The 25,578-nt window shown below is 56.1% G+C and overlaps 1 protein-coding gene across 1 annotated transcript in view; it reads left to right on the top strand.

The window, feature by feature from the left end:
* Positions 1 to 25,578, top strand: part of PIK3C2G (phosphatidylinositol-4-phosphate 3-kinase catalytic subunit type 2 gamma) — a 154,169-nt gene that overhangs the window by 115,232 nt on the left and 13,359 nt on the right. The window contains exons 20-21 of the mRNA XM_083180727.1: positions 6,287 to 6,396; positions 20,374 to 20,545. Coding sequence (XP_083036853.1) covers positions 6,287 to 6,396; positions 20,374 to 20,545 — 282 coding nt within the window. The remainder of the gene's footprint in view (positions 1 to 6,286; positions 6,397 to 20,373; positions 20,546 to 25,578) is intronic.

The following is a 25,578-nucleotide window of genomic DNA, read 5'->3' on the forward strand; positions in this document are numbered from 1 at the left end:
GCCCAAGGACATCGTGTCAGATCGAGGTCCTTGGGCTTTAAGTCACAGTTAGGCTTCTGTAGTTAGATTTTCCTTTTAGCCGTACCCTGAGGGGGTCCCCTGCTCCTTGTCTGCACATAACCCCTGGCTGCACTGGAGCTAGGGTGGGCTTAACTCGCCCTTTCAAACGTCACCCTTCTCGGGGGGTCAACAGAGTTAGCATAGGATCCTGCCATGGCTGTCCTAAACAGCAGTCCCGGCTACGGGTACACACCCGAAACCTAACACTTTCTGGGTGTACATGTTGTCTTGCTGCTGCAGCACCTCTTGGTTGGTGACGGCTAATTGCCCATTACTTTATTACTATGGCATCAATATTCCACAGATCACATCATGTCATTGGATACACAATGCGGTAACAGACGTTCCCTTATTTGGGCAGAGGAACATGAATCCCAATTTGCAGAACCCTGCGTGCTCTCCCCATTCCCCTGCTGTCTGTATAATTACACAGGGCAGACGTACAGGAGAGGATAGGAGATCCCGCTGTGCCATCAGGCCTGAGGATGTTCCCCAATGAAATGCTTAATTAGACTTTGATTGCAAAAGGCCACACAGGCGGGTAGAGCATTAAAGTACCCATTTACTAACACATTAACTGGCCCCACACATATTACACCAATATTACACTGGTCCAGGCACTTCAACTCCTCTGGTGCTATGCTAGCAAGGACACTGATGCGGAACCCAGTGTACATACAGAACCAGTCCACATCAGAAGCACGGCACCAACATTTCCCCTAGATGGCGCTTCAGCACAGGGGGTATCATTACTTCCACTGCACTGTTTCCATCTGGTGCCCTAGAGAGCGGGCATAAGTCCCTGTTAGTGACAGGGTGGTAGGCAGTAAAGATAATACCCGCACTCCAACAGCACCCGCTCTGGGGCTGATTGTTGCAGCATGGACAGGTGTGTGGTTTCCAGCTCCTCTTACTGATCCTGAGCAGCAGCATGGACAGGTGTGTGTGGTTCCCGGCCCCCCTTACTGATCCTGAGCAGCAGCATGCACAGGTGCGTGTGGTTCCCGGCCCCCCTTACTGATCCTGAGCAGCAGCATGGACAGGTGTGTGTGGTTCCAGGCCCCCCTTCCTGATCCTGCGCAGCAGCATGGACAGGTGTGTGTGGTTCCCGGCCCCCCTTACTGATCCTGAGCAGCAGCATGGACAGGTGTGTGTGGTTTCCGGCCCCCCTTACTGATCCTGAGCAGCAGCATGGAGAGGTGTGTGTGGTTCCCGGCCCCCCTTACTGATCCTCAGGAGCAGCATGGACAGGTGTGTGTGGTTCCAGGCCCCCCTTACTGATCCTGCACAGCAGCATGGACAGGTGTGTGTGGTTCCTGGCCCCCCTTACTGATCCTGAGCAGCAGCATGGACAGGTGCGTGTGGTTCCTGGCCCCCATTACTGTTCCTGAGCAGCAGCATGGACAGGTGTGTGTGGTTCCTGGCCCCCCTTACTGATCCTGAGCAGCAGCATGGACAGGTGTGTGGTTCCCGGCCCCCCCTTACTGATCCTGAGCAGCAGCATGGACAGGTGTGTGTGGTTCCAGGCCCCCCTTACTGATCCTGAGGAGCAGCAGCATGGACAGGTGTGTGGTTCCCGGCCCCCCTTACTGATCCTGAGCAGCAGCATGGACAGGTGTGTGTGGTTCCCGGCCCCCCATACTGATCCTGAGCAGCAGCATGGACAGGTGTGTGTGGTTCCCGGCCCCCCTTACTGATCCAGCGCAGTAGCATGGACAGGTGTGTGTGGTTCCCGGCCCCCCTTACTGATCCTGAGCAGCAGCATGGACAGGTGTGTGTGGTTCCCGGCCCCCCTTACTGATCCAGCGCAGTAGCATGGACAGGTGTGTGTGGTTCCCGGCCCCCCCTTACTGATCCTGAGCAGTAGCATGGACAGGTGTGTGTGGTTCCCTGCCCCCCATACTGATCCTGAGCAGTAGCATGGACAGGTGTGTGTGGTTCCCTGCCCCCCATACTGATCCTGAGCAGCAGCATGGACAGGTGCGTGTGGTTCCCGGCCCCCCCTTACTGATCCTGAGCAGCAGCATGGACAGGTGTGTGGTTCCCAGCCCCCCCTTACTGATCCTGAGCAGTAGCATGGACAGGTGTGTGTGGTTCCCGGCCCCCCTTACTTATCCTACGCAGCAGCATGGACAGGTGCGTGTGGTTCCCGGCCCCCCCATACTGATCCTGAGCAGCAGCATGGACAGGTGTGTGGTTCCCGGCCCCCATTACTGATCCTGAGCAGCAGCATGGACAGGTGTGTGTGGTTCCAGGCCCCCCTTACTGATCCTGAGCAGCAGCATGGACAGGTGTGTGTGGTTCCCGGCCCCCCTTACTGATCCTGAGCAGTAGCATGGACAGGTGTGTGTGGTTCCCGGCCCCCCCTTACTGATCCTGAGCAGCAGCATGGACAGGTGCGTGTGGTTCCCGGCCCCCCCTTACTGATCCTGAGCAGCAGCATGGACAGGTGCATGTGGTTCCCGGCCCCCCCTTACTGATCCTGAGCAGCAGCATGGACAGGTGTGTGTGGTTCCAGGCCCCCCTTACTGATCCTGAGCAGCAGCATGGACAGGTGTGTGTGGTTCCCGGCCCCCCCTTACTGATCCTAAGCAGCAGCATGGACAGGTGTGTGTGGTTCCCGGCCCCCCTTACTGATCCTGAGCAGCAGCATGGACAGGTGTGTGGTTCCCGGCCCCCCTTACTGATCCTGAGCAGCAGCATGGACAGGTGCGTGTTGTTCCCGGCCCCCCTTACTGATCCTGAGCAGCAGCATGGACAGGTGTGTGTGGTTCCCGGCCCCCATTACTGTTCCTGAGCAGCAGCATGGACAGGTGTGTGTGGTTCCTGGCCCCCCTTACTTATCCTACGCAGCAGCATGGACAGGTGTGTGTGGTTCCTGGCCCCCATTACTGTTCCTGAGCAGCAGCATGGACAGGTGTGTGTGGTTCCTGGCCCCCCTTACTGATCCAGCGCAGTAGCATGGACAGGTGTGTGTGGTTCCTGGCCCCCCCCTTACTGATCCTACGCAGCAGCATGGACAGGTGTGTGTGGTTCCTGGCCCCCCCTTACTGATCCTGAGCAGCAGCATGGACAGGTGTGTGTGGTTCCTGGCCCCGCCTTACTGATCCTGAGCAGCAGCATGGACAGGTGTGTGTGGTTCCTGGCCCCCATTACTGTTCCTGAGCAGAAGCATGGACAGGTGTGTGGTTCCCGGCCCCCATTACTGTTCCTGAGCAGCAGCATGGACAGGTGTGTGGTTCCCGGCCCCCCTTACTGATCCTGAGCAGCAGCATGGACAGGTGTGTGTGGTTTCCGGCCCCCCTTACTGATCCTGAGCAGCAGCATGGACAGGTGTGTGTGGTTCCCGGCCCCCATTACTGTTCCTGAGCAGAAGCATGGACAGGTGTGTGGTTCCCGGCCCCCATTACTGATCCTGTACAGCAGCATGGACAGGTGCATGTGGTTCCCGCCCCCCTTACTGATCCTGAGCAGCAGCATGGACAGGTGTGTGGTTCCCAGCCCCCATTACTGATCCTGAGCAGCAGCATGGACAGGTGTGTGTGGTTCTCGGCCCCCTTACTGATCCTACGCAGCAGCATGGACAGGTGCATGTGGTTCCTGGCCCCCCTTACTGATCCTGAGCAGCAGCATGGACAGGTGCATGTGGTTCCCGGCCCCCCTTACTGATCCTGAGCAGCAGCATGGACAGGTGCGTGTGGTTCCCGGCCCCCCCATACTGATCCTGAGCAGCAGCATGGACAGGTGTGTGGTTCCCGGCCCCCATTACTGATCCTGAGCAGCAGCATGGACAGGTGTGTGTGGTTCCCGGCCCCCTTACTGATCCTACGCAGCAGCATGGACAGGTGCATGTGGTTCCTGGCCCCCCTTCCTGATCCTGAGCAGCAGCATGGACAGGTGTGTGTGGTTCCCGGCCCCCCTTACTGTTCCTGAGCAGCAGCATGGACAGGTGTGTGGTTCCCGGCCCCCCTTACTGATCCTGCACAGCAGCATGGACAGGTGTGTGTGGTTCCCGGCCCCCCTTACTGTTCCTGAGCAGCAGCATGGACAGGTGTGTGGTTCCCAGCCCCCCTTACTGATCCTGCACAGCAGCATGGACAGGTGTGTGTGGTTCCCGGCCCCCCTTACTGTTCCTGAGCAGCAGCATGGACAGGTGTGTGTGGTTCCCGGCCCCCCTTACTGATCCTGAGCAGCAGCATGCACAGGTGCGTGTGGTTCCCGGCCCCCCCTTACTGATCCTGAGCAGCAGCATGGACAGGTGCGTGTGGTTCCCGGCCCCCCTTACTGTTCCTGAGCAGCAGCATGGACAGGTGCGTGTGGTTCCCGGCCCCCCCTTACTGATCCTGAGCAGCAGCATGGACAGGTGAGTGTGGTTCCCGGCCCCCCCTTACTGATCCTGAGCAGCAGCATGGACAGGTGTGTGTGGTTCCTGGCCCCCATTACTGTTCCTGAGCAGCAGCATGGACAGGTGTGTGTGGTTCCTGGCCCCCCCTTACTGATCCTGAGCAGCAGCATGGACAGGTGCGTGTGGTTCCCGGCCCCCCTTACTGATCCTGAGCAGCAGCATGGACAGGTGTGTGTGGTTCCTGGCCCCCCCTTACTGTTCCTGAGCAGCAGCATGGACAGGTGTGTGTGGTTCCCGGCCCCCCTTACTGATCCTGAGCAGCAGCATGGACAGGTGTGTGTGGTTCCCGGCCCCCCTTACTGATCCTGAGCAGCAGCATGGACAGGTGCGTGTGGTTCCCGGCCCCCATTACTGATCCTGAGCAGCAGCATGGACAGGTGTGTGGTTCCCGGCCCCCCTTACTGATCCTGAGCAGCAGCATGGACAGGTGTGTGGTTCCCGGCCCCCCTTACTGATCCTGAGCAGCAGCATGGACAGGTGCGTGTGGTTCCCGGCCCCCATTACTGATCCTGAGCAGCAGCATGGACAGGTGTGTGTGGTTCCCGGCCCCCCCTTACTGTTCCTGAGCAGCAGCATGGACAGGTGTGTGTGGTTCCCGGCCCCCATTACTGATCCTGAGCAGCAGCATGGACAGGTGTGTGTGGTTCCTGGCCCCCATTACTGATCCTGAGCAGCAGCATGGACAGGTGCGTGTGGTTCCTGGCCCCCATTACTGATCCTGCACAGCAGCATGGACAGGTGTGTGTGGTTCCCGGCCCCCCTTACTGTTCCTGAGCAGCAGCATGGACAGGTGTGTGGTTCCCGGCCCCCCTTACTGATCCTGCACAGCAGCATGGACAGGTGCGTGTTGTTCCCGGCCCCTCTTACTGTTCCTGAGCAGCAGCATGGACAGGTGTGTGGTTCCCAGCCCCCCTTACTGATCCTGCACAGCAGCATGGACAGGTGTGTGTGGTTCCCAGCCCCCCTTACTGATCCTGCACAGCAGCATGGACAGGTGTGTGTGGTTCCCGGCCCCCATTACTGATCCTGAGCAGCAGCATGGACAGGTGTGTGTTGTTCCCGGCCCCCCCTTACTGATCCTGAGCAGCAGCATGGACAGGTGTGTGTGGTTCCTGGCCCCCCCTTACTGTTCCTGAGCAGCAGCATGGACAGGTGTGTGTGGTTCCCGGCCCCCCTTACTGATCCTACGCAGCAGCATGGACAGGTGTGTGTGGTTCCTGGCCCCCTTACTGATCCTAAGCAGCAGCATGGACAGGTGCGTGTGGTTCCCGGCCCCCCCTTACTGTTCCTGAGCAGCAGCATGGACAGGTGTGTGGTTCCCGGCCCCCCTTACTGATCCTACGCAGCAGCATGGACAGGTGCATGTGGTTCCCGGCCCCTCTTACTGATCCTGAGCAGCAGCATGGACAGGTGTGTGTGGTTCCCGGCCCCCCTTACTGATCCTACGCAGCAGCATGGACAGGTGTGTGTGGTTCCCGGCCCCCCTTACTGTTCCTGAGCAGCAGCATGGACAGGTGTGTGGTTCCCGGCCCTCCCTTACTGATCCTGAGCAGCAGCATGGACAGGTGTGTGTGGTTCCTGGCCCCCATTACTGATCCTGAGCAGCAGCATGGACAGGTGTGTGGCTCCTGGCCCCCATTACTGATCCTGAGCAGCAGCATGGACAGGTGTGTGTGGTTCCAGGCCCCCATTACTGTTCCTGCACATCTCTGTAGCGATGTGTACATTACTGAGTATATCACCATGAGTGCGGTATATTGTCACCTGTCACACATGGGCACACACGTTGTACTGCTGGTAATGACCCCCGTCTCCTCCTAGATGCTGCAGGCCGGTCTCCCCGAGTTACACAAGGTACAAGATCTGAAATACGTCCATGACAACCTGAGGCCATACGACTCCGATCTCAAAGCCACAAGTTACTTTACCAGGTAAGTGACAGGACTGACATCAGTGCAGTGTAGGGATCATCATCCCTACTTCAGTGATACCCCTGCATGCAGAAGCCTCCGGTGTAGGGATCGCCATCCCTACTCCAGTGATACCCCTGCATGCAGAAGCCTCCGGTGTAGGGATCGTCATCCCTACTCCAGTGATACCCCTGCATGCAGAAGCCTCCGGCCTAGGGATCGCCATCCCTACTCCAGTGCTCCCCCTGCATGCAGAAGCCTCTGGTGTAGGGATCGTCATCCCTACTCCAGTGATACCCCTGCATGCAGAAGCCTCCGGCCTAGGGATCGCCATCCCTACTCCAGTGATACCCCTGCATGCAGAAGCCTCCGGCCTAGGGATCGCCATCCCTACTCCAGTGCTCCCCCTGCATGCAGAAGCCTCTGGTGTAGGGATCGTCATCCCTACTCCAGTGATACCCCTGCATGCAGAAGCCTCCGGTGTAGGGATCGCCACCCCTACTCCAGTGATACCCCTGCATGCAGAAGCCTCCAGTGTAGGGATCGTCATCCCTACTCCAGTGATACCCCTGCATGCAGAAGCCTCCGGTGTAGGGATCGCCACCCCTACTCCAGTGATACCCCTGCATGCAGAAGCCTCCAGTGTAGGGATCGCCATCCCTACTCCAGTGATACCCCTGTATGCAGAAGCTTTCAGTGTAGGGATCGTCATCCCTACTCCAGTGATACCCCTGCATGCAGAAGCCTCCAGCCTAGGGATCGCCATCCCTACTCCAGTGATACCCCTGCATGCAGAAGCCTATGGCCTAGGGATCGCCATCCCTACTCCAGTGATACCCCTGCATGCAGAAGCCTAGGGATCGTCATCCCTACTCCAGTGATACCCCTGTATGCAGAAGCCTCCGGAGTAGGGATCGCCATCCCTACTCCAGTGATACCCCTGCATGCAGAAGCCTCCGGCTTAGGGATCGCCATCCCTACTCCAGTGATACCCCTGCATGCAGAAGCCTCCTGTCTAGGGATCGCCATCCCTACTCCAGTGATACCCCTGCATGCAGAAGCCTAGGATCGTCATCCCTACTCCAGTGATACCCCTGTATGCAGAAGCCTCCGGAGTAGGGATCGCCATCCCTACTCCAGTGATACCCCTGCATGCAGAAGCCTCCGGCCTAGGGATCGTCATCCCTACTCCAGTGATACCCCTGCATGCAGAAGCCTCCGGCCTAGGGATCGCCATCCCTACTCCAGTGCTCCCCCTGCATGCAGAAGCCTCTGGTGTAGGGATCGTCATCCCTACTCCAGTGATACCCCTGCATGCAGAAGCCTCCGGCCTAGGGATCGCTATCCCTACTCCAGTGATACCCCTGCATGCAGAAGCCTCCAGTGTAGGGATCGCCATCCCTACTCCAGTGATACCCCTGCATGCAGAAGCCTCCAGTGTAGGGATCGCCATCCCTACTCCAGTGATACCCCTGCATGCAGAAGCCTCCAGTGTAGGGATCGCCGTCCCTACTCCAGTGATACCCCTGCGTGCAGAAGCCTCCGGTCTAGGGATCGCCATCCCTACTCCAGTGATACCCCTGCATGCAGAAGCCTCCAGTGTAGGGATCGTCGTCCCTACTCCAGTGATACCCCTGCGTGCAGAAGCCTCCAGTGTAGGGATCGTCATCCCTACTCCAGTGATACCCCTGCATGCAGAAGCCTCCGGCTTAGGGATCATCATCCCTACTCCAGTGATACCCCTGCATGCAGAAGCCTCCGGTGTAGGGATCGCCATCCCTACTCCAGTGATACCCCTGCATGCAGAAGCCTCCTGTCTAGGGATCGCCATCCCTACTCCAGTGATACCCCTGCATGCAGAAGCCTCCGGTGTAGGGATCGCCATCCCTACTCCAGTGATACCCCTGCATGCAGAAGCCTCCTGTCTAGGGATCGCCATCCCTACTCCAGTGATACCCCTGCATGCAGAAGCCTCCAGTGTAGGGATCGCCATCCCTACTCCAGTGATACCCCTGCATGCAGAAGCCTCCAGTGTAGGGATCGCCATCCCTACTCCAGTGATACCCCTGCATGCAGAAGCCTCCGGCCTAGGGATCGCCATCCCTACTCCAGTGATACCCCTGCATGCAGAAGCCTCCAGTGTAGGGATCGCCATCCCTACTCCAGTGATACCCCTGCATGCAGAAGCCTCCGGTCTAGGGATAGCCATCCCTACTCCAGTGATACCCCTGCATGCAGAAGCCTCCGGTGTAGGGATCGCCATCCCTACTCCAGTGATACCCCTGCATGCAGAAGCCTCCAGTGTAGGGATAGCCGTCCCTACTCCAGTGATACCCCTGCATGCAGAAGCCTCCAGTGTAGGGATCGTCATCCCTACTCCAGTGATACCCCTGCATGCAGAAGCCTCCGGCCTAGGGATCGTCATCCCTACTCCAGTGCTCCCCTGCATGCAGAAGCCTCCGGTCTAGGGATCGTCATCCCTACTCCAGTGATACCCCTGCATGCAGAAGCCTCCAGTGTAGGGATCGCCATCCCTACTCCAGTGATACCCCTGCATGCAGAAGCCTCCGGCCTAGGGATCGTCATCCCTACTCCAGTGATACCCCTGCATGCAGAAGCCTAGGGATCACCATCCCTACTCCAGTGCTCCCCCTGCATGCAGAATCTCCGGCTTAGGGATCGCCATCCCTACTCCAGTGATACCCCTGCATGCAGAAGCCTCCGGCCTAGGGATCGTCATCCCTACTCCAGTGCTCCCCCTGCATGCAGAAGCCTCCGGTCTAGGGATCGTCATCCCTACTCCAGTGCTCCCCCTGCATGCAGAAGCCTCCAGTGTAGGGATCGCCATCCCTACTCCCAGTGCTCCCCCTGCATGCAGAAGCCTCCAGTGTAGGGATCGCCATCCCTACTCCAGTGATACCCCTGCATGCAGAAGCCTCCAGTGTAGGGATCGCCATCCCTACTCCAGTGATACCCCTGCATGCAGAAGCCTCCAGTGTAGGGATCGCCATCCCTACTCCAGTGATACCCCTGCATGCAGAAGCCTCCGGTGTAGGGATCGTCATCCCTACTCCAGTGATACCCCTGCATGCAGAAGCCTAGGGATCGCCATCCCCTACTCCAGTGATACCCCTGCATGCAGAAGCCTCCGGTTTAGGGATCGTCATCCCTACTCCAGTGATACCCCTGCATGCAGAAGCCTCCGGCCTAGGGATCGCCATCCCTACTCCAGTGATACCCCTGCATGCAGAAGCCTAGGGATCGCCATCCCTACTCCAGTGATACCCCTGCATGCAGAAGCCTCCGGCCTAGGGATCGTCATCCCTACTCCAGCGATACCCCTGCATGCAGAAGCCTAGGGATCGCCATCCCTACTCCAGTGATACCCCTGCATGCAGAAGCCTCCGGCCTAGGGATCGCCATCCCTACTCCAGTGATACCCCTGCATGCAGAAGCCTCCGGTCTAGGGATCGTCATCCCTTCTCCAGTGATACCCCTGCATGCAGAAGCCTCCGGCCTAGGGATCGTCATCCCTACTCCAGTGATACCCCTGCATGCAGAAGCCTCCGGTCTAGGGATCGTCATCCCTTCTCCAGTGATACCCCTGCATGCAGAAGCCTCCGGTCTAGGGATCGCCATCCCTACTCCAGTGATACCCCTGCATGCAGAAGCCTCCGGTCTAGGGATCGCCATCCCTACTCCAGTGATACCCCTGCATGCAGAAGCCTCCAGTGAAGGGATCGCCATCCCTACTCCAGTGATACCCCTGCATGCAGAAGCCTAGGGATCGCCATCCCTTCTCCAGTGATACCCCTGCATGCAGAAGCCTCCAGTGAAGGGATCGCCATCCCTACTCCAGTGATACCCCTGCATGCAGAAGCCTAGGGATCGCCATCCCTACTCCAGTGATACCCCTGCATGCAGAAGCCTCCGGCCTAGGATCGCCATCCCTACTCCAGTGATACCCCTGCATGCAGAAGCCTCCGGTCTAGGGATCGTCATCCCTTCTCCAGTGATACCCCTGCATGCAGAAGCCTCCAGTGAAGGGATCGCCATCCCTACTCCAGTGATACCCCTGCATGCAGAAGCCTCCGGTGTAGGGATCGTCATCCCTACTCCAGTGATACCCCTGCATGCAGAAGCCTAGGTATCGCCATCCCTTCTCCAGTGATACCCCTGCATGCAGAAGCCTCCGGCTTAGGGATCGTCATCCCTTCTCCAGTGATACCCCTGCATGCAGAAGCCTAGGGATCGCCATCCCTTCTCCAGTGATACCCCTGCATGCAGAAGCCTCCAGTGTAGGGATCGCCATCCCTACTCCAGTGATACCCCTGCATGCAGAAGCCTCCGGCCTAGGGATCGCCATCCCTACTCCAGTGATACCCCTGCATGCAGAAGCCTCCGGTCTAGGGATCGTCATCCCTACTCCAGTGATACCCCTGCATACAGAAGCCTCCGGTGTAGGGATCGCCATCCCTACTCCAGTGATACCCCTGCATGCAGAAGCCTCCGGTGTAGGGATCGCCATCCCTACTCCAGTGCCCCCCCTGCATGCAGAAGCCTCCAGTGTAGGGATCGCCATCCCTACTCCAGTGATACCCCTGCATGCAGAAGCCCCTGGTGTAGGGATCGCCATCCTTACTCCAGTGATACCCCTGCATGCAGAAGCCTCCGGTGTAGGGATCGCCATCCCTACTCCAGTGCCCCCCTGCATGCAGAAGCCTCCAGTGTAGGGATCGCCATCCCTACTCCAGTGATACCCCTGCATGCAGAAGCCTCCGGTGTAGGGATCGTCATCCCTACTCCAGTGCTTCCCCTGCATGCAGAAGCCTCCGGCCTAGGGATCGTCATCCCTACTCCAGTGATACCCCTGCATGCAGAAGCCTCCGGTCTAGGGATCGTCATCCCTACTCCAGTGATACCCCTGCATGCAGAAGCCTCCGGTGTTGTGATCGTCATCCCTACTCCAGTGATACCCCTGCATGCAGAAGCCTCCGGTGTAGGGATCGTCATCCCTACTCCAGTGATACCCCTGCATGCAGAAGCCTCCGGTCTAGGGATCGCCATCCCTACTCCAGTGATACCCCTGCATGCAGAAGCCTCCGGCTTAGGGATCACCATCCCTACTCCAGTGATACCCCTGCATGCAGAAGCCTCCGGTGTAGGGATCGTCATCCCTACTCCAGTGATACCCCTGCATGCAGAAGCCTCCGGCCTAGGGATCGCCATCCCTACTCCAGTGATACCCCTGCATGCAGAAGCCTCCAGTGTAGGGATCGCCATCCCTACTCCAGTGATACCCCTGCATGCAGAAGCCTCCAGTGTAGGGATCGTCATCCCTACTCCAGTGCTTCCCCTGCATGCAGAAGCCTCCAGCCTAGGGATCGTCATCCCTACTCCAGTGATACCCCTGCATGCAGAAGCCTCCGGTCTAGGGATCGTCATCCCTACTCCAGTGATACCCCTGCATGCAGAAGCCTCCGGTGTTGTGATCGTCATCCCTACTCCAGTGATACCCCTGCATGCAGAAGCCTCCGGTGTAGGGATCGTCATCCCTACTCCAGTGATACCCCTGCATGCAGAAGCCTCCGGTCTAGGGATCGTCATCCCTACTCCAGTGCTCCCCCTGCATGCAGAAGCCTCCGGCTTAGGGATCGCCATCCCTACTCCAGTGATACCCCTGCATGCAGAAGCCTCCGGCCTAGGGATCGCCATCCCTACTCCAGTGCTCCCCCTGCATGCAGAAGCCTCCGGTGTAGGGATCGTCATCCCTACTCCAGTGCTCCCCCTGCATGCAGAAGCCTCCGGCTTAGGGATCATCATCCCTACTCCAGTGATACCCCTGCATGCAGAAGCCTAGGGATCGCCATCCCTACTCCAGTGATACCCCTGCATGCAGAAGCCTCCGGTGTAGGGATCGTCATCCCTACTCCAGTGATACGCCTGCATGCAGAAGCCTCCAGTGTAGGGATCGTCATCCCTTCTCCAGTGATACCCCTGCATGCAGAAGCCTCCAGTGTAGGGATCGCCGTCCCTACTCCAGTGATACCCCTGCATGCAGAAGCCTCCGGTCTAGGGATCGCCATCCCTTCTCCAGTGATACCCCTGCATGCAGAAGCCTCCAGTGTAGGGATCGCCATCCCTACTCCAGTGATACCCCTGCATGCAGAAGCCTCCGGCCTAGGGATCGCCATCCCTACTCCAGTGATACCCCTGCATGCAGAAGCCTCCAGTGTAGGGATCGCCATCCCTACTCCAGTGATACCCCTGCATGCAGAAGCCTCCAGTGTAGGGATCGCCATCCCTACTCCAGTGATACCCCTGCATGCAGAAGCCTCCGGTCTAGGGATCGCCATCCCTACTCCAGTGATACCCCTGCATGCAGAAGCCTCCGGCTTAGGGATCACCATCCCTACTCCAGTGATACCCCTGCATGCAGAAGCCTCCGGTGTAGGGATAGTCATCCCTACTCCAGTGATACCCCTGCATGCAGAAGCCTCCGGCCTAGGGATCGCCATCCCTACTCCAGTGATACCCCTGCATGCAGAAGCCTCCAGTGTAGGGATCGCCATCCCTACTCCAGTGATACCCCTGCATGCAGAAGCCTCCGGTGTAGGGATCGTCATCCCTACTCCAGTGATACCCCTGCATGCAGAAGCCTCCGGTGTAGGGATCGTCATCCCTACTCCAGTGCTCCCCCTGCATGCAGAAGCCTCCAGTGTAGGGATCGTCATCCCTACTCCAGTGCTCCCCCTGCATGCAGAAGCCTCCGGTGTAGGGATCGCCATCCCTACTCCAGTGATACCCCTGCATGCAGAAGCCTCCGGTCTAGGGATCGTCATCCCTACTCCAGTGATACCCCTGCATGCAGAAGCCTCCGGCCTAGGGATCGCCATCCCTACTCCAGTGATACCCCTGCATGCAGAAGCCTCCGGCCTAGGGATCGCCATCCCTACTCCAGTGATACCCCTGCATGCAGAAGCCTCCGGCCTAGGGATCGTCATCCCTACTCCAGTGATACCCCTGCATGCAGAAGCCTAGGGATCGCCATCCCTACTCCAGTGATACCCCTGCATGCAGAAGCCTCCGGCTTAGGGATCATCATCCCTACTCCAGAGATACCCCTGCATGCAGAAGCCTCCGGCCTAGGGATCGCCATCCCTACTCCAGTGATACCCCTGCATGCAGAAGCCTCCGGCCTAGGGATCGTCATCCCTTCTCCAGTGATACCCCTGCATGCAGAAGCCTCCGGTCTAGGGATCGTCATCCCTACTCCAGTGATACCCCTGCATGCAGAAGCCTCCAGTGTAGGGATCGCCATCCCTACTCCAGTGATACCCCTGCATGCAGAAGCCTCCAGTGTAGGGATCGCCATCCCTACTCCAGTGATACCCCTGCATGCAGAAGCCTCCGGCCTAGGGATCGCCATCCCTACTCCAGTGATACCCCTGCATGCAGAAGCCTCCGGTCTAGGGATCGCCATCCCTACTCCAGTGATACCCCTGCATGCAGAAGCCTCCAGTGTAGGGATCGCCATCCCTACTCCAGTGATACCCCTGCATGCAGAAGCCTCCAGTGTAGGGATCGCCATCCCTACTCCAGTGATACCCCTGCATGCAGAAGCCTCCGGCCTAGGGATCGCCATCCCTACTCCAGTGATACCCCTGCATGCAGAAGCCTCCAGTGTAGGGATCGCCATCCCTACTCCAGTGATACCCCTGCATGCAGAAGCCTAGGGATCGCCATCCCTACTCCAGTGATACCCCTGCATGCAGAAGCCTCCGGCTTAGGGATCATCATCCCTACTCCAGTGATACCCCTGCATGCAGAAGCCTCCGGCCTAGGGATCGCCATCCTTACTCCAGTGATACCCCTGCATGCAGAAGCCTCCAGTGTAGGGATCGCCATCCCTACTCCAGTGATACCCCTGCATGCAGAAGCCTCTGGCCTAGGGATCGCCATCCCTACTCCAGTGCTCCCCCTGCATGCAGAAGCCTCCGGTGTAGGGATCGCCATCCCTTCTCCAGTGATACCCCTGCATGCAGAAGCCTAGGGATCGCCATCCCTTCTCCAGTGATACCCCTGCATGCAGAAGCCTCCAGTGTAGGGATCGCCATCCCTACTCCAGTGATACCCCTGCATGCAGAAGCCTCCGGCCTAGGGATCGCCATCCCTACTCCAGTGATACCCCTGCATGCAGAAGCCTCCGGCCTAGGGATCGCCATCCCTACTCCAGTGATACCCCTGCATGCAGAAGCCTCCGGCCTAGGGATCACCATCCCTACTCCAGTAATACCCCTGCATGCAGAAGCCTCCGGTGTAGGGATCGTCATCCCTACTCCAGTGATACCCCTGCATGCAGAAGCCTCCGGCCTAGGGATCGCCATCCCTACTCCAGTGATACCCCTGCATGCAGAAGCCTCCAGTGTAGGGATCGCCATCCCTACTCCAGTGATACCCCTGCATGCAGAAGCCTAGGGATCGCCATCCCTACTCCAGTGATACCCCTGCATGCAGAAGCCTCCGGCTTAGGGATCATCATCCCTACTCCAGTGATACCCCTGCATGCAGAAGCCTCCGGCCTAGGGATCATCATCCCTACTCCAGTGATACCCCTGCATGCAGAAGCCTCTGGCCTAGGGATCGCCATCCCTACTCCAGTGATACCCCTGCATGCAGAAGCCTAGGGATCGCCATCCCTACTCCAGTGATACCCCTGCATGCAGAAGCCTAGGGATCGTCATCCCTACTCCAGTGATACCCCTGCATGCAGAAGCCTCCGGTGTAGGGATCGCCATCCCTACTCCAGTGCTCCCCCTGCATGCAGAAGCCTCCAGTGTAGGGATCGCCATCCCTTCTCCAGTGATACCCCTGCATGCAGAAGCCTCCGGTGTAGGGATCGCCATCCCTACTCCAGTGATACCCCTGCATGCAGAAGCCTCCGGTGTAGGGATCGCCATCCCTTCTCCAGTGATACCCCTGCATGCAGAAGCCTCCGGTGTAGGGATCGCCATCCCTACTCCAGTGATACCCCTGCATGCAGAAGCCTAGGGATCGCCATCCCTTCTCCAGTGATACCCCTGCATGCAGAAGCCTCCAGTGTAGGTATCGCCATCCCTACTCCAGTGATACCCCTGCATGCAGAAGCCTCCGGCCTAGGGATCGCCATCCCTACTCCAGTGATACCCCTGCATGCAGAAGCCTAGGGATCGCCATCCCTTCTCCAGTGATACCCCTGCATGCAGAAGCCTCCGGTGTAGGGATCGCCATCCCTACTCCAGTGATACCCCTGCATGCAGAAGCCTAGGGATCGCCATCCCTTCTCCAGTGATACCCCTGCATGCAGAAGCCTCCAGTGTAGGGATCGCCATCCCTACTCCAGTGATACCCCTGCATGCAGAAGCCTCCGGCCTAGGGATCGCCATCCCTACTCCAGTGATACCCCTGCATGCAGAAGCCTAGGGATCGCCATCCCTACTCCAGTGATACCCCTGCATGCAGAAGCCTAGGGATCGCCGTCCCTTCTCCAGTGATACCCCTGCATGCAGAAGCCTCCAGTGTAGGGATCGCCATCCCTACTCCAGTGATACCCCTGCATGCAGAAGCCTCCGGCCTAGGGATCGCCATCCCTACTCCAGTGATACCCCTGCATGCAGAAGCCTCCGGTCTAGGGATCGTCATCCCTACTCCAGTGATACCCCTGCATGCAGAAGCCTCCGGTCTAGGGATCGTCATCCCTACTCCAGTGATACCCCTGCATGCAGAAGCCTCTGGCCTAGGGATCGCCATCCCTACTCCAGTGATACCCCTGCATGCAGAAGCCTCCGGCCTAGGGATCATCATCCCTACTCCAGTGATACCCCTGCATGCAGAAGCCTCTGGTCTAGGGATCGCCATTCCTACTCCAGTGCTCCCCCTGCATGCAGAAGCCTCCGGTGTAGGGATCGCCATCCCTTCTCCAGTGATACCCCTGCATGCAGAAGCCTCCAGTGTAGGGATCGCCATCCCTACTCCAGTGATACCCCTGCATGCAGAAGCCTAGGGATCGCCATCCCTACTCCAGTGATACCCCTGCATGCAGAAGCCTCCGGCTTAGGGATCATCATCCCTACTCCAGTGATACCCCTGCATGCAGAAGCCTCCGGTCTAGGGATCGCCATCCCTACTCCAGTGATACCCCTGCATGCAGAAGCCTCCGGTCTAGGGATCGCCATCCCTACTCCAGTGATACCCCTGCATGCAGAAGCCTCCAGTGTAGGGATCGCCATCCCTACTCCAGTGATACCCCTGCATGCAGAAGCCTCCGGCTTAGGGATCATCATCCCTACTCCAGTGATACCCCTGCATGCAGAAGCCTCCGGTCTAGGGATCGCCATCCCTACTCCAGTGATACCCCTGTATGCAGAAGCCTCCAGTGTAGGGATCGCCATCCCTACTCCAGTGATACCCCTGCATGCAGAAGCCTCCGGTCTAGGGATCGCCATCCCTACTCCAGTGATACCCCTGCATGCAGAAGCCTCCGGCCTAGGGATCGCCATCCCTACTCCAGTGATACCCCTGCGTGCAGAAGCCTCCAGTGTAGGGATCGTCATCCCTACTCCAGTGATACCCCTGCATGCAGAAGCCTCCGGTCTAGGGATCGTCATCCCTACTCCATTGATACCCCTGCATGCAGAAGCCTCTGGCCTAGGGATCGCCATCCCTACTCCAGTGATACCCCTGCATGCAGAAGCCTCCGGCCTAGGGATCGCCATCCCTACTCCAGTGATACCCCTGCATGCAGAAGCCTCCGGCCTAGGGATCGTCATCCCTACTCCAGTGATACCCCTGCATGCAGAAGCCTCCAGTGTAGGGATCGCCATCCCTACTCCAGTGATACCCCTGCATGCAGAAGCCTCCGGTGTAGGGATCGCCATCCCTACTCCAGTGATACCCCTGCATGCAGAAGCCTCCGGTGTAGGGATCGTCATCCCTACTCCAGTGATACCCCTGCATGCAGAAGCCTCCGGCCTAGGGATCGCCATCCCTACTCCAGTGATACCCCTGCATGCAGAAGCCTCCGGCCTAGGGATCGCCATCCCTACTCCATTGATACCCCTGCATGCAGAAGCCTCAGGCCTAGGGATCGCCAGCCCTACTCCAGTGATACCCCTGCATGCAGAAGCCTCCGGCCTAGGGATTGTCATCCCTACTCCAGTGATACCCCTGCATGCAGAAGCCTCCAGTGTAGGGATCGCCATCCCTACTCCAGTGATACCCCTGCATGCAGAAGCCTCCAGTGTAGGGATCGCCATCCCTACTCCAGTGATACCCCTGCATGCAGAAGCCTCCGGCCTAGGGATCGCCATCCCTACTCCATTGATACCCCTGCATGCAGAAGCCTCCGGCCTAGGGATCGCCAGCCCTACTCCAGTGATACCCCTGCATGCAGAAGCCTCCGGCCTAGGGATCGCCATCCCTACTCCAGTGATACCCCTGCATGCAGAAGCCTCCGGCCTAGGGATCGCCATCCCTACTCCAGTGATACCCCTGCATGCAGAAGCCTCCTGTCTAATCCCTACTCAGTGATACCGGAGCCTCCTGTGTAGGGATCGCCATCCCTACTCCAGTGATACCCCTGCATGCAGAAGCCTCCGGCCTAGGGATCGCCATCCCTACTCCAGTGATACCCCTGCATGCAGAAGCCTCCGGCCTAGGGATCGCCATCCCTACTCCAGTGATAACCCCTGCATGCAGAAGCCTCCGGTCTAGGGATCGCCATCCCTACTCCAGTGATACCCCTGCATGCAGAAGCCTAGGGATCGTCCAGTCGGCTGCAGAAGCTAGGGATCGTCATCCCTACTCCAGTGATACCCCTGCATGCAGAAGCCTCCGGCCTAGGGATCATCATCCCTACTCCAGTGATACCCCTGCATGCAGAAGCCTCCGGCCTAGGGATCGCCATCCCTACCAGGGGCAAACGCAGGATTTTCAGAAGGGGGTTTCCAGAGGGCTGAGCAAAGCACGGAGATGGACACTTAGGTGCCCCAGTATATGCCGGTCAGTTAAAGTTTTATAGATAGACCAAATGTATATAAATAATAATAATAATAATAATAAAAAAAATATATATATATATACACATTTACACATTGGAGCAGGAACTGCACTCAGTCCATTAAGACAGACACAGGGTGGTGCTCCACTTTAGAGGATTGTCCATCCCAATAATGGCATTTTAGAGAGAAGTAGGCACTCACCAGCACTGAGATTGTGCAAAAGCAAACAAGTTTTATTCGTCAATTCATCAGGACATCATAGAAGTCAACGTTTCGGCCCTCAACAGGGGCCTTTGTCAAGACCAAACAAATGGATACAGCAGCAGACAACGTATGTAATACTTTGTCTGCTGCTGTATCCATCAGGGGCGATGACCCTTCTCTCTAAAATGCTATTACGCGTCGGCCGCGCATCTACATTATATGTGGCACAAGTTTGAGAAACCAAAACAGTGAAATGAAAATGCATTGCTGAACAAACCACCAATAAATGTTTACTTCCTTTTATCTATTTTATTGATTTATTATATATTAAGCATTTAGTGGTACATTCAGCGCACCCTATTCTTTTCATATATATATATATATATATATATATATATATATATATATATATATATAGTTGAAGAAAGAGACTGGCACTCAGAGTTCTTAGTGAAAACGTGTATTCACAACAAGTTAAAAAACATCCACGTTTCGGGGTGCGCCCCTTTGTCAAGGTGTATGTGATCACATACACCTTGACAAAGGGGCGCAGCCCCAAAACGTTGGATGTTTTTTAACTTGTTGTGAATACACGTTTTCACTAAGACCTCTGAGTGCCAGTCTCTTTCTTCAACTAACCATTCCATTGGATGGGCACCGGGCAGATGACATATTGGAGTGAGTGCCGGACCGCATTGCTATATATATATATATATATATATATATATATATATATATATATATATATATATATATATATATATATTATATATATATATATACAGTATATACACCCACATATATACACATACATACATTTATATACATACAGGGGCGTCAACAGCAGTGTAGGCCCCTGGGCATAGCAATGTAGAAGGGGGCATTGGGCTGAATGAAGGGGCCCTGATACATAGGGGGAAATTTACTAAAGGAAATTTGAAAAAAATAGGTGTAAAAATAGGTGTATTTGTATCCAGAAATACACTTATTTTTGACATTTTCTATCCCGAAAATACGGCAATTCGTATTGATGTGTTATCAATACGAATTGCCGTATTTTTGGGATAGTAAATGTCAAAAATAAGTGTATTTCTGGATACAAATACACCTTTTTTTTACAAATTTCCTTTAGTAAATTTCCCCCATAACTTCCAGGGAGGTAGAGGATGTTTAATACGCAGAGGAGGGGTGTATAGTGGTGTGGGCTTATTATTCATAATTTTCTGGTGGGAGGACAGCTTGCTTGACTGCAGATATCTCCAGTTATTAGGTATTGGGGACTAGGTTATCAGAGTTCAGGAGGTCGAGCAATCTACCAACGAGAATATAAAACTACATACCAGGTGTGTGGAATTTGGAATATACCCTCAGAAATACTCTAAGTCAGACAGAAGCTGAAATATCTGACTGGGAAGAGCAATTAACAGGCTTGGATGGGAACCACTGCTTTGAAGTCCGATATCCCCAGTTCCCAATGGGCCGATTTTTACAATTCTTGTACCCATGGAAAGAGGGGACCCTCTGCTCTCAGCCTAGGGCCCTTAGACTCCTGGGGGGGGGGGGGGTTCTGAGTACAGGGGACAGTAAGGAGCTTATTGGCTAGTACTTTCTTCCTCTCCATGGCTTAGTACATAGACTTGTTACCGTACAAACCTGATTCCTCTTCTGGAGAAAGTAGTTCGGGAACCCCTGCTACATAACCTTACGCCGCGATCAGCTGACCTCTTACATATACTTTTCTGTTTTATCTCACCAGTAAAATTGCGGAGAGTTTACAATGCGTAGCGGTAAAACTAAACTTCCTGATCCACGCCTTCGCCACCATGTCGCCACTGGACGCTGCAAAGAAAGCCGGGGAGACAAAGTCCTCGTTCTCGCAGTTCATTAGGAAGAAGACGGTAAAGGGGATTCAGAGGATCCAGAAAATGGTGAGCTGCTGCCATGCTGAGACTTGTAGTACTACACAGAAAACATGCCAGTAGCCTGTACCCAGGAAAGGATGGATTTAGGGGGTTATTCAGAGTTGATCACTTGTGTGCAAATTGGCAATCCTATCGATTATCGACTGACTACCCATGCATACAGATTGTAGCGTGCATACGTGAGCCCAAATAGCAAAACAAATTGCGTATAGATCTAATGTAAATCCCCTGGCAAGTTGGGGGACAGGATGCCGGTGTCATTGCCGCAGGTGTGCCCAGGCGTTATCAGGGAGGGTCTGTGACGTCAGTGCCGCCCCGATCAGCCTAATCTGTCGCACAGTGGTGGAAGGGTCAGAGGTGCACTGACGATGGCGAGTGAGTGCGGACGGATGTACGAGCGGATAGCGATTAGCGATCTATTTGTCATTTACTCACAGCCTTGCACAGGACGGGTTGTCTTTCTGTCTGGGCGTCCGCTATCTACTCGCAGTGATCTCCGCAGTGATTGGTCGGTCAGGAACGTGCCGGTTATCCATCCGCGCATAGTTACCTCTCCCCTTCTGCTCCTGATATTCCAGTAGGATCCTGGACTTATTTCCATCAATTTTAATAGCGATGTTCCATTCTGTGAATCTTTTGGTCCTATGTAAATCGGGTCTATTCCACGCCTACATCCATCTGTCCACATGAAGCAGCCCCCTGACTGTTCTGAATAGGATTCTGTCCCCTCATGTTCCTCTCACAGCGGAAGGTGGCATCTCCTGTAGGTCCTGGAGGACGTTCAGCAAGTAACCGATTCATTTGTATGCAGCGTCCGCAGTCTGACAGAGTGATGGGGAAGGACAATCAGAGCCACAGACACCACCTCTGGGCTTGTGTGTGTCACATCTTCCTGAGAACTAGCCAGAGACGCCATCACCAGACATGTCCACAGACAGATGCCAGAGACGCCATCACCAGACATGTCCACAGGCAGATGCCAGAGATGTCCCCACCAGACATGTCCACAGGCAGATGCCAGAGACGCCCTCACCAGACATGTCCACAGGCAGATGCCAGAGACGCCCTCAGCAGACATGTCCACAGGCAGATGCCAGAGATGCCATCACCAGACATGTCCACAGGCAGATGCCAGAGATGCCCCCACCAGACATGTCCACAGGCAGATGCCAGAGATGCCCCCACCAGACATGTCCACAGGCAGATGCCAGAGATGCCCCCACCAGACATGTCCACAAACAGATGCCAGAGATGCCCTCAGCAGACATGTCCACAGACAGATGCCAGAGATGCCCTCAGCAGACATGTCCACAGGCAGATGCCAGAGACGCCATTACCAGACATGTCCACAGGCAGATGCCAGAGATGCCCCCACCAGACATGTCCACAGGCAGATGCCAGAGATGCCCCCACCAGACATGTCCACAGGCAGATGCCAGAGATGCCCCCACCAGACATGTCCACAGACAGATGCCAGAGATGCCCTCAGCAGACATGTCCACAGGCAGATGCCAGAGATGCCCTCAGCAGACATGTCCACAGACAGATGCCAGAGATGCCCTCAGCAGACATGTCCACAGGCAGATGCCAGAGATGCCATCACCAGACATGTCCACAGGCAGATGCCAGAGACGCCCTCAGCAGACTTGTCCACAGACAGATGCCAGAGATGCCATCACCAGACATGTCCACAGGCAGATGCCAGAGACGCCATCACCAGACATGTCCACAGACAGATGCCAGAGATGCCATCACCAGACATGTCCACAGGCAGATGCCAGAGACGCCATCACCAGACATGTCCACAGACAGATGCCAGAGACGCCATCACCAGACATGTCCACAGACAGATGCCAGAGATGCCATCACCAGACATGTCCACAGGCAGATGCCAGAGACGCCATCACCAGACATGTCCACAGGCAGATGCCAGAGATGCCCCCACCAGACATGTCCACAGGCAGATGCCAGAGACGCCCCCACCAGACATGTCCACAGGCAGATGCCAGAGACGCCATCACCAGACATGTCCACAGGCAGATGCCAGAGACGCCATCACCAGACATGTCCACAGGCAGATGCCAGAGACGCCATCACCAGACATGTCCACAGGCAGATGCCAGAGATGCCCTCAGCAGACATGTCCACAGGCAGATGCCAGAGATGCCCCCACCAGACATGTCCACAGGCAGATGCCAGAGATGCCCCCACCAGACATGTCCACAGGCAGATGCCAGAGATGCCCTCAGCAGACCTTTCCACAGACAGATGCCAGAGATGCCCCCACCAGACCTTTCCACAGACAGATGCCAGAGATGCCCCCACCAGACATGTCCACAGGCAGATGCCAGAGATGCCCCCACCAGACATGTCCACAGGCAGATGCCAGAGATGCCCCCACCAGACATGTCCACAGGCAGATGCCAGAGATGCCCCCACCAGACATGTTCACAGACAGACGCCAGAGATGCCCTCAGCGGACATGTCCACATACAGATGCCAGAGACGCCCTCAGCATACATGTCCACAGGCAGATGCCAGAGATGCCATCACCAGACATGTCCACAGGCAGATGCCAGAGATGCCCTCAGCAGACATGTCCACAGGCAGATGCCAGAGATGCCCCCACCAGACATGTCCACAGGTAGATGCCAGAGACGCCCTCAGCAGACATGTCCACAGGCAGATGCCAGAGATGCCCTCAGCAGACATGTCCACAGGCAGATGCCAGAGATGCCCTCAGCAGACATGTCCACAGACAGACGCCAGAGATGCCCTCAGCAGACATGTCCACAGACAGACGCCAGAGATGCCCTCAGCAGACATGTCCACAGGCAGATGCCAGAGATGCCCTCAGCAGACATGTCCACAGACAGACGCCAGAGATGCCCTCAGCAGACATGTCCACAGACAGACGCCAGAGATGCCCTCAGCAGACATGTCCACAGACAGACGCCAGAGATGCCCTCAGCAGACATGTCCACAGACAGACGCCAGAGATAACCTATCAAACATGTCCCAGACAGACGCCAGAGATGCCCTCAGCAGACATGTCCACAGACAGACATCAGAGATGCCCTCAGCAGACATGTCCACAGACAGACATCAGAGATGCCCTCAGCAGACATGTCCACAGGCAGACACCAGAGATGCCCTCAGCAGACATGTCCACATACAGACATCAGAGATGCCCTATCAAACATGTCCACAGGTTGACTGAAATGGTTCTGTGGTTATGCTGGGAGATACTTGGCTCAGCCATCCTCTCTATGCACTGTTGGCTGTGTGTGCAAAGCCCGGAATGAACTCTCAGGCCCCTTGCTAAGGCCGACAACATTCATTGGTCCTCTCATCCCAAGTGCACCAGCAGCGAGAGCAGCATCCAATGAGAAGACAGGGAATTCACTTCTGGATGTAACATGCTGAAGTCATAGAGGGTCCTGAGAGACCACCTCTGTCCTTCCAGCCTTCCACTGATACATTGGGCTTCCTTCATTCTCCAGCAGCATTCCCATTGCTGATCTGAGCCTATGGTCCCATCCGACACCCCTAAGCCTGGGATGGACCCAGTGTAATGTCAGCATTATCCACCCTCTGTGCTCTCAGGTATAAGACTTTATGATAACTCGGAGTCTTCTTGATGCTTAAATCTCTCCCCTGGGATCAGATCATTGTCTGAGGAATGTAAGTACCCCGTCACCCCACCAGGGCTGATTCCAGAGCTGTGTCTGTGTGCCGCAGTCCGGGAATATACGCATCTGTGGCGCATCTCCACTTGTGGTGGAATAGGTGGACCTGGCCTGCAGCATGGTCTCACCTGGGCTTCAGAGGGAGCATATTCGTGGAATGGCTTAGCCACGTAAAACTGATTTCCCTCAGACACGTCTCTTGCCCCACGCCTAGGGCAAATACTCATTTATACCTGTACACGCTATGCTGGGGTAACTGCGGCCCACTTGTGTTCTCCACTTTGGCCCCAAAGTGTGGGCCAGCTGGGGGCCATGTGGGTTATACACGAGGGTGTAAGAGACTCTGTACAGGGGAGAGAGAAGGCAGCGGCAGGACTTGCGTAGCTCCCACCATGTATAACCGTATGGCTGGAGTGGGGCCTATTTGCTGTAGACCACTTGGGGGAAGCTGATCCTGTAGCAGACTCTCTTCCTGCGCTGCGTCTGGCGGCCGTGACCTTGTGTTGCCTGTTTCCGATACATTTCTCCACATGATGAAGATATTTCACTTGTTATAAAACTTGCTGATTCCTCCGCTCCTGCTAAGATAAACGCTCTGGAAGATGCCTCACATGAGGATCAATCTCGTTTCCCAGTGTGATACGCTGTTACTGGAAGCTGTTACTGGACGTTGTGTAAGGCAGATCAGAAGGAAATAGTATCATTGTCACCTGTATATCTGGACTGTAGAAACGCATCTCTCCGGAGCCACAATCCTGGCTCACTATTGATGCAGGGGTGTGAGATCACACGGGTGTTATTGCAGGGGTGTGAGATCACATGGGTGTTATTGCAGGGGTGTGAGATCGCACGGGTGTTATTGCAGGGGTGTGAGATCGCACGGGTGTTATTGCAGGGGTTAGAGATCGCACGGGTGTTATTGCAGGGGTGTGAGATCGCACGGGTGTTATTGCAGGGGTGTGAGATCACACAGGTGTTATTATAGGGGTGTGAGATCACACGGGTATTATTGCAGGGGTGTGAGATCGCACGGGTGTTATTGCAGGGGTGTGAGATCACACAGGTGTTATTATAGGGGTGTGAGATCACACGGGTGTTATTGCAGGGGTGTGAGATCACACGGGTGTTATTGCAGGGGTGTGAGATCACACGGGTGTTATTACAGGGGTGTGAGATCGCACGGGTATTATTGCAGGGGTGTGAGATCACACGGGTGTTATTGCAGGGGTGTGAGATCACGCGGGTGTTATTACAAGGGTGTGAGATCGCACGGGTGTTATTACAGGGGTGTGAGATCAAACGGGTGTTATTGCAGGGGTTTGAGATCGCACGGGTGTTATTACAGGGGTG

The sequence above is a fragment of the Crinia signifera genome, chromosome 4 (assembly GCF_055691185.1).
Source record: "Crinia signifera chromosome 4, ASM5569118v1, whole genome shotgun sequence".
Classification (NCBI taxonomy): domain Eukaryota; kingdom Metazoa; phylum Chordata; class Amphibia; order Anura; family Myobatrachidae; genus Crinia; species Crinia signifera.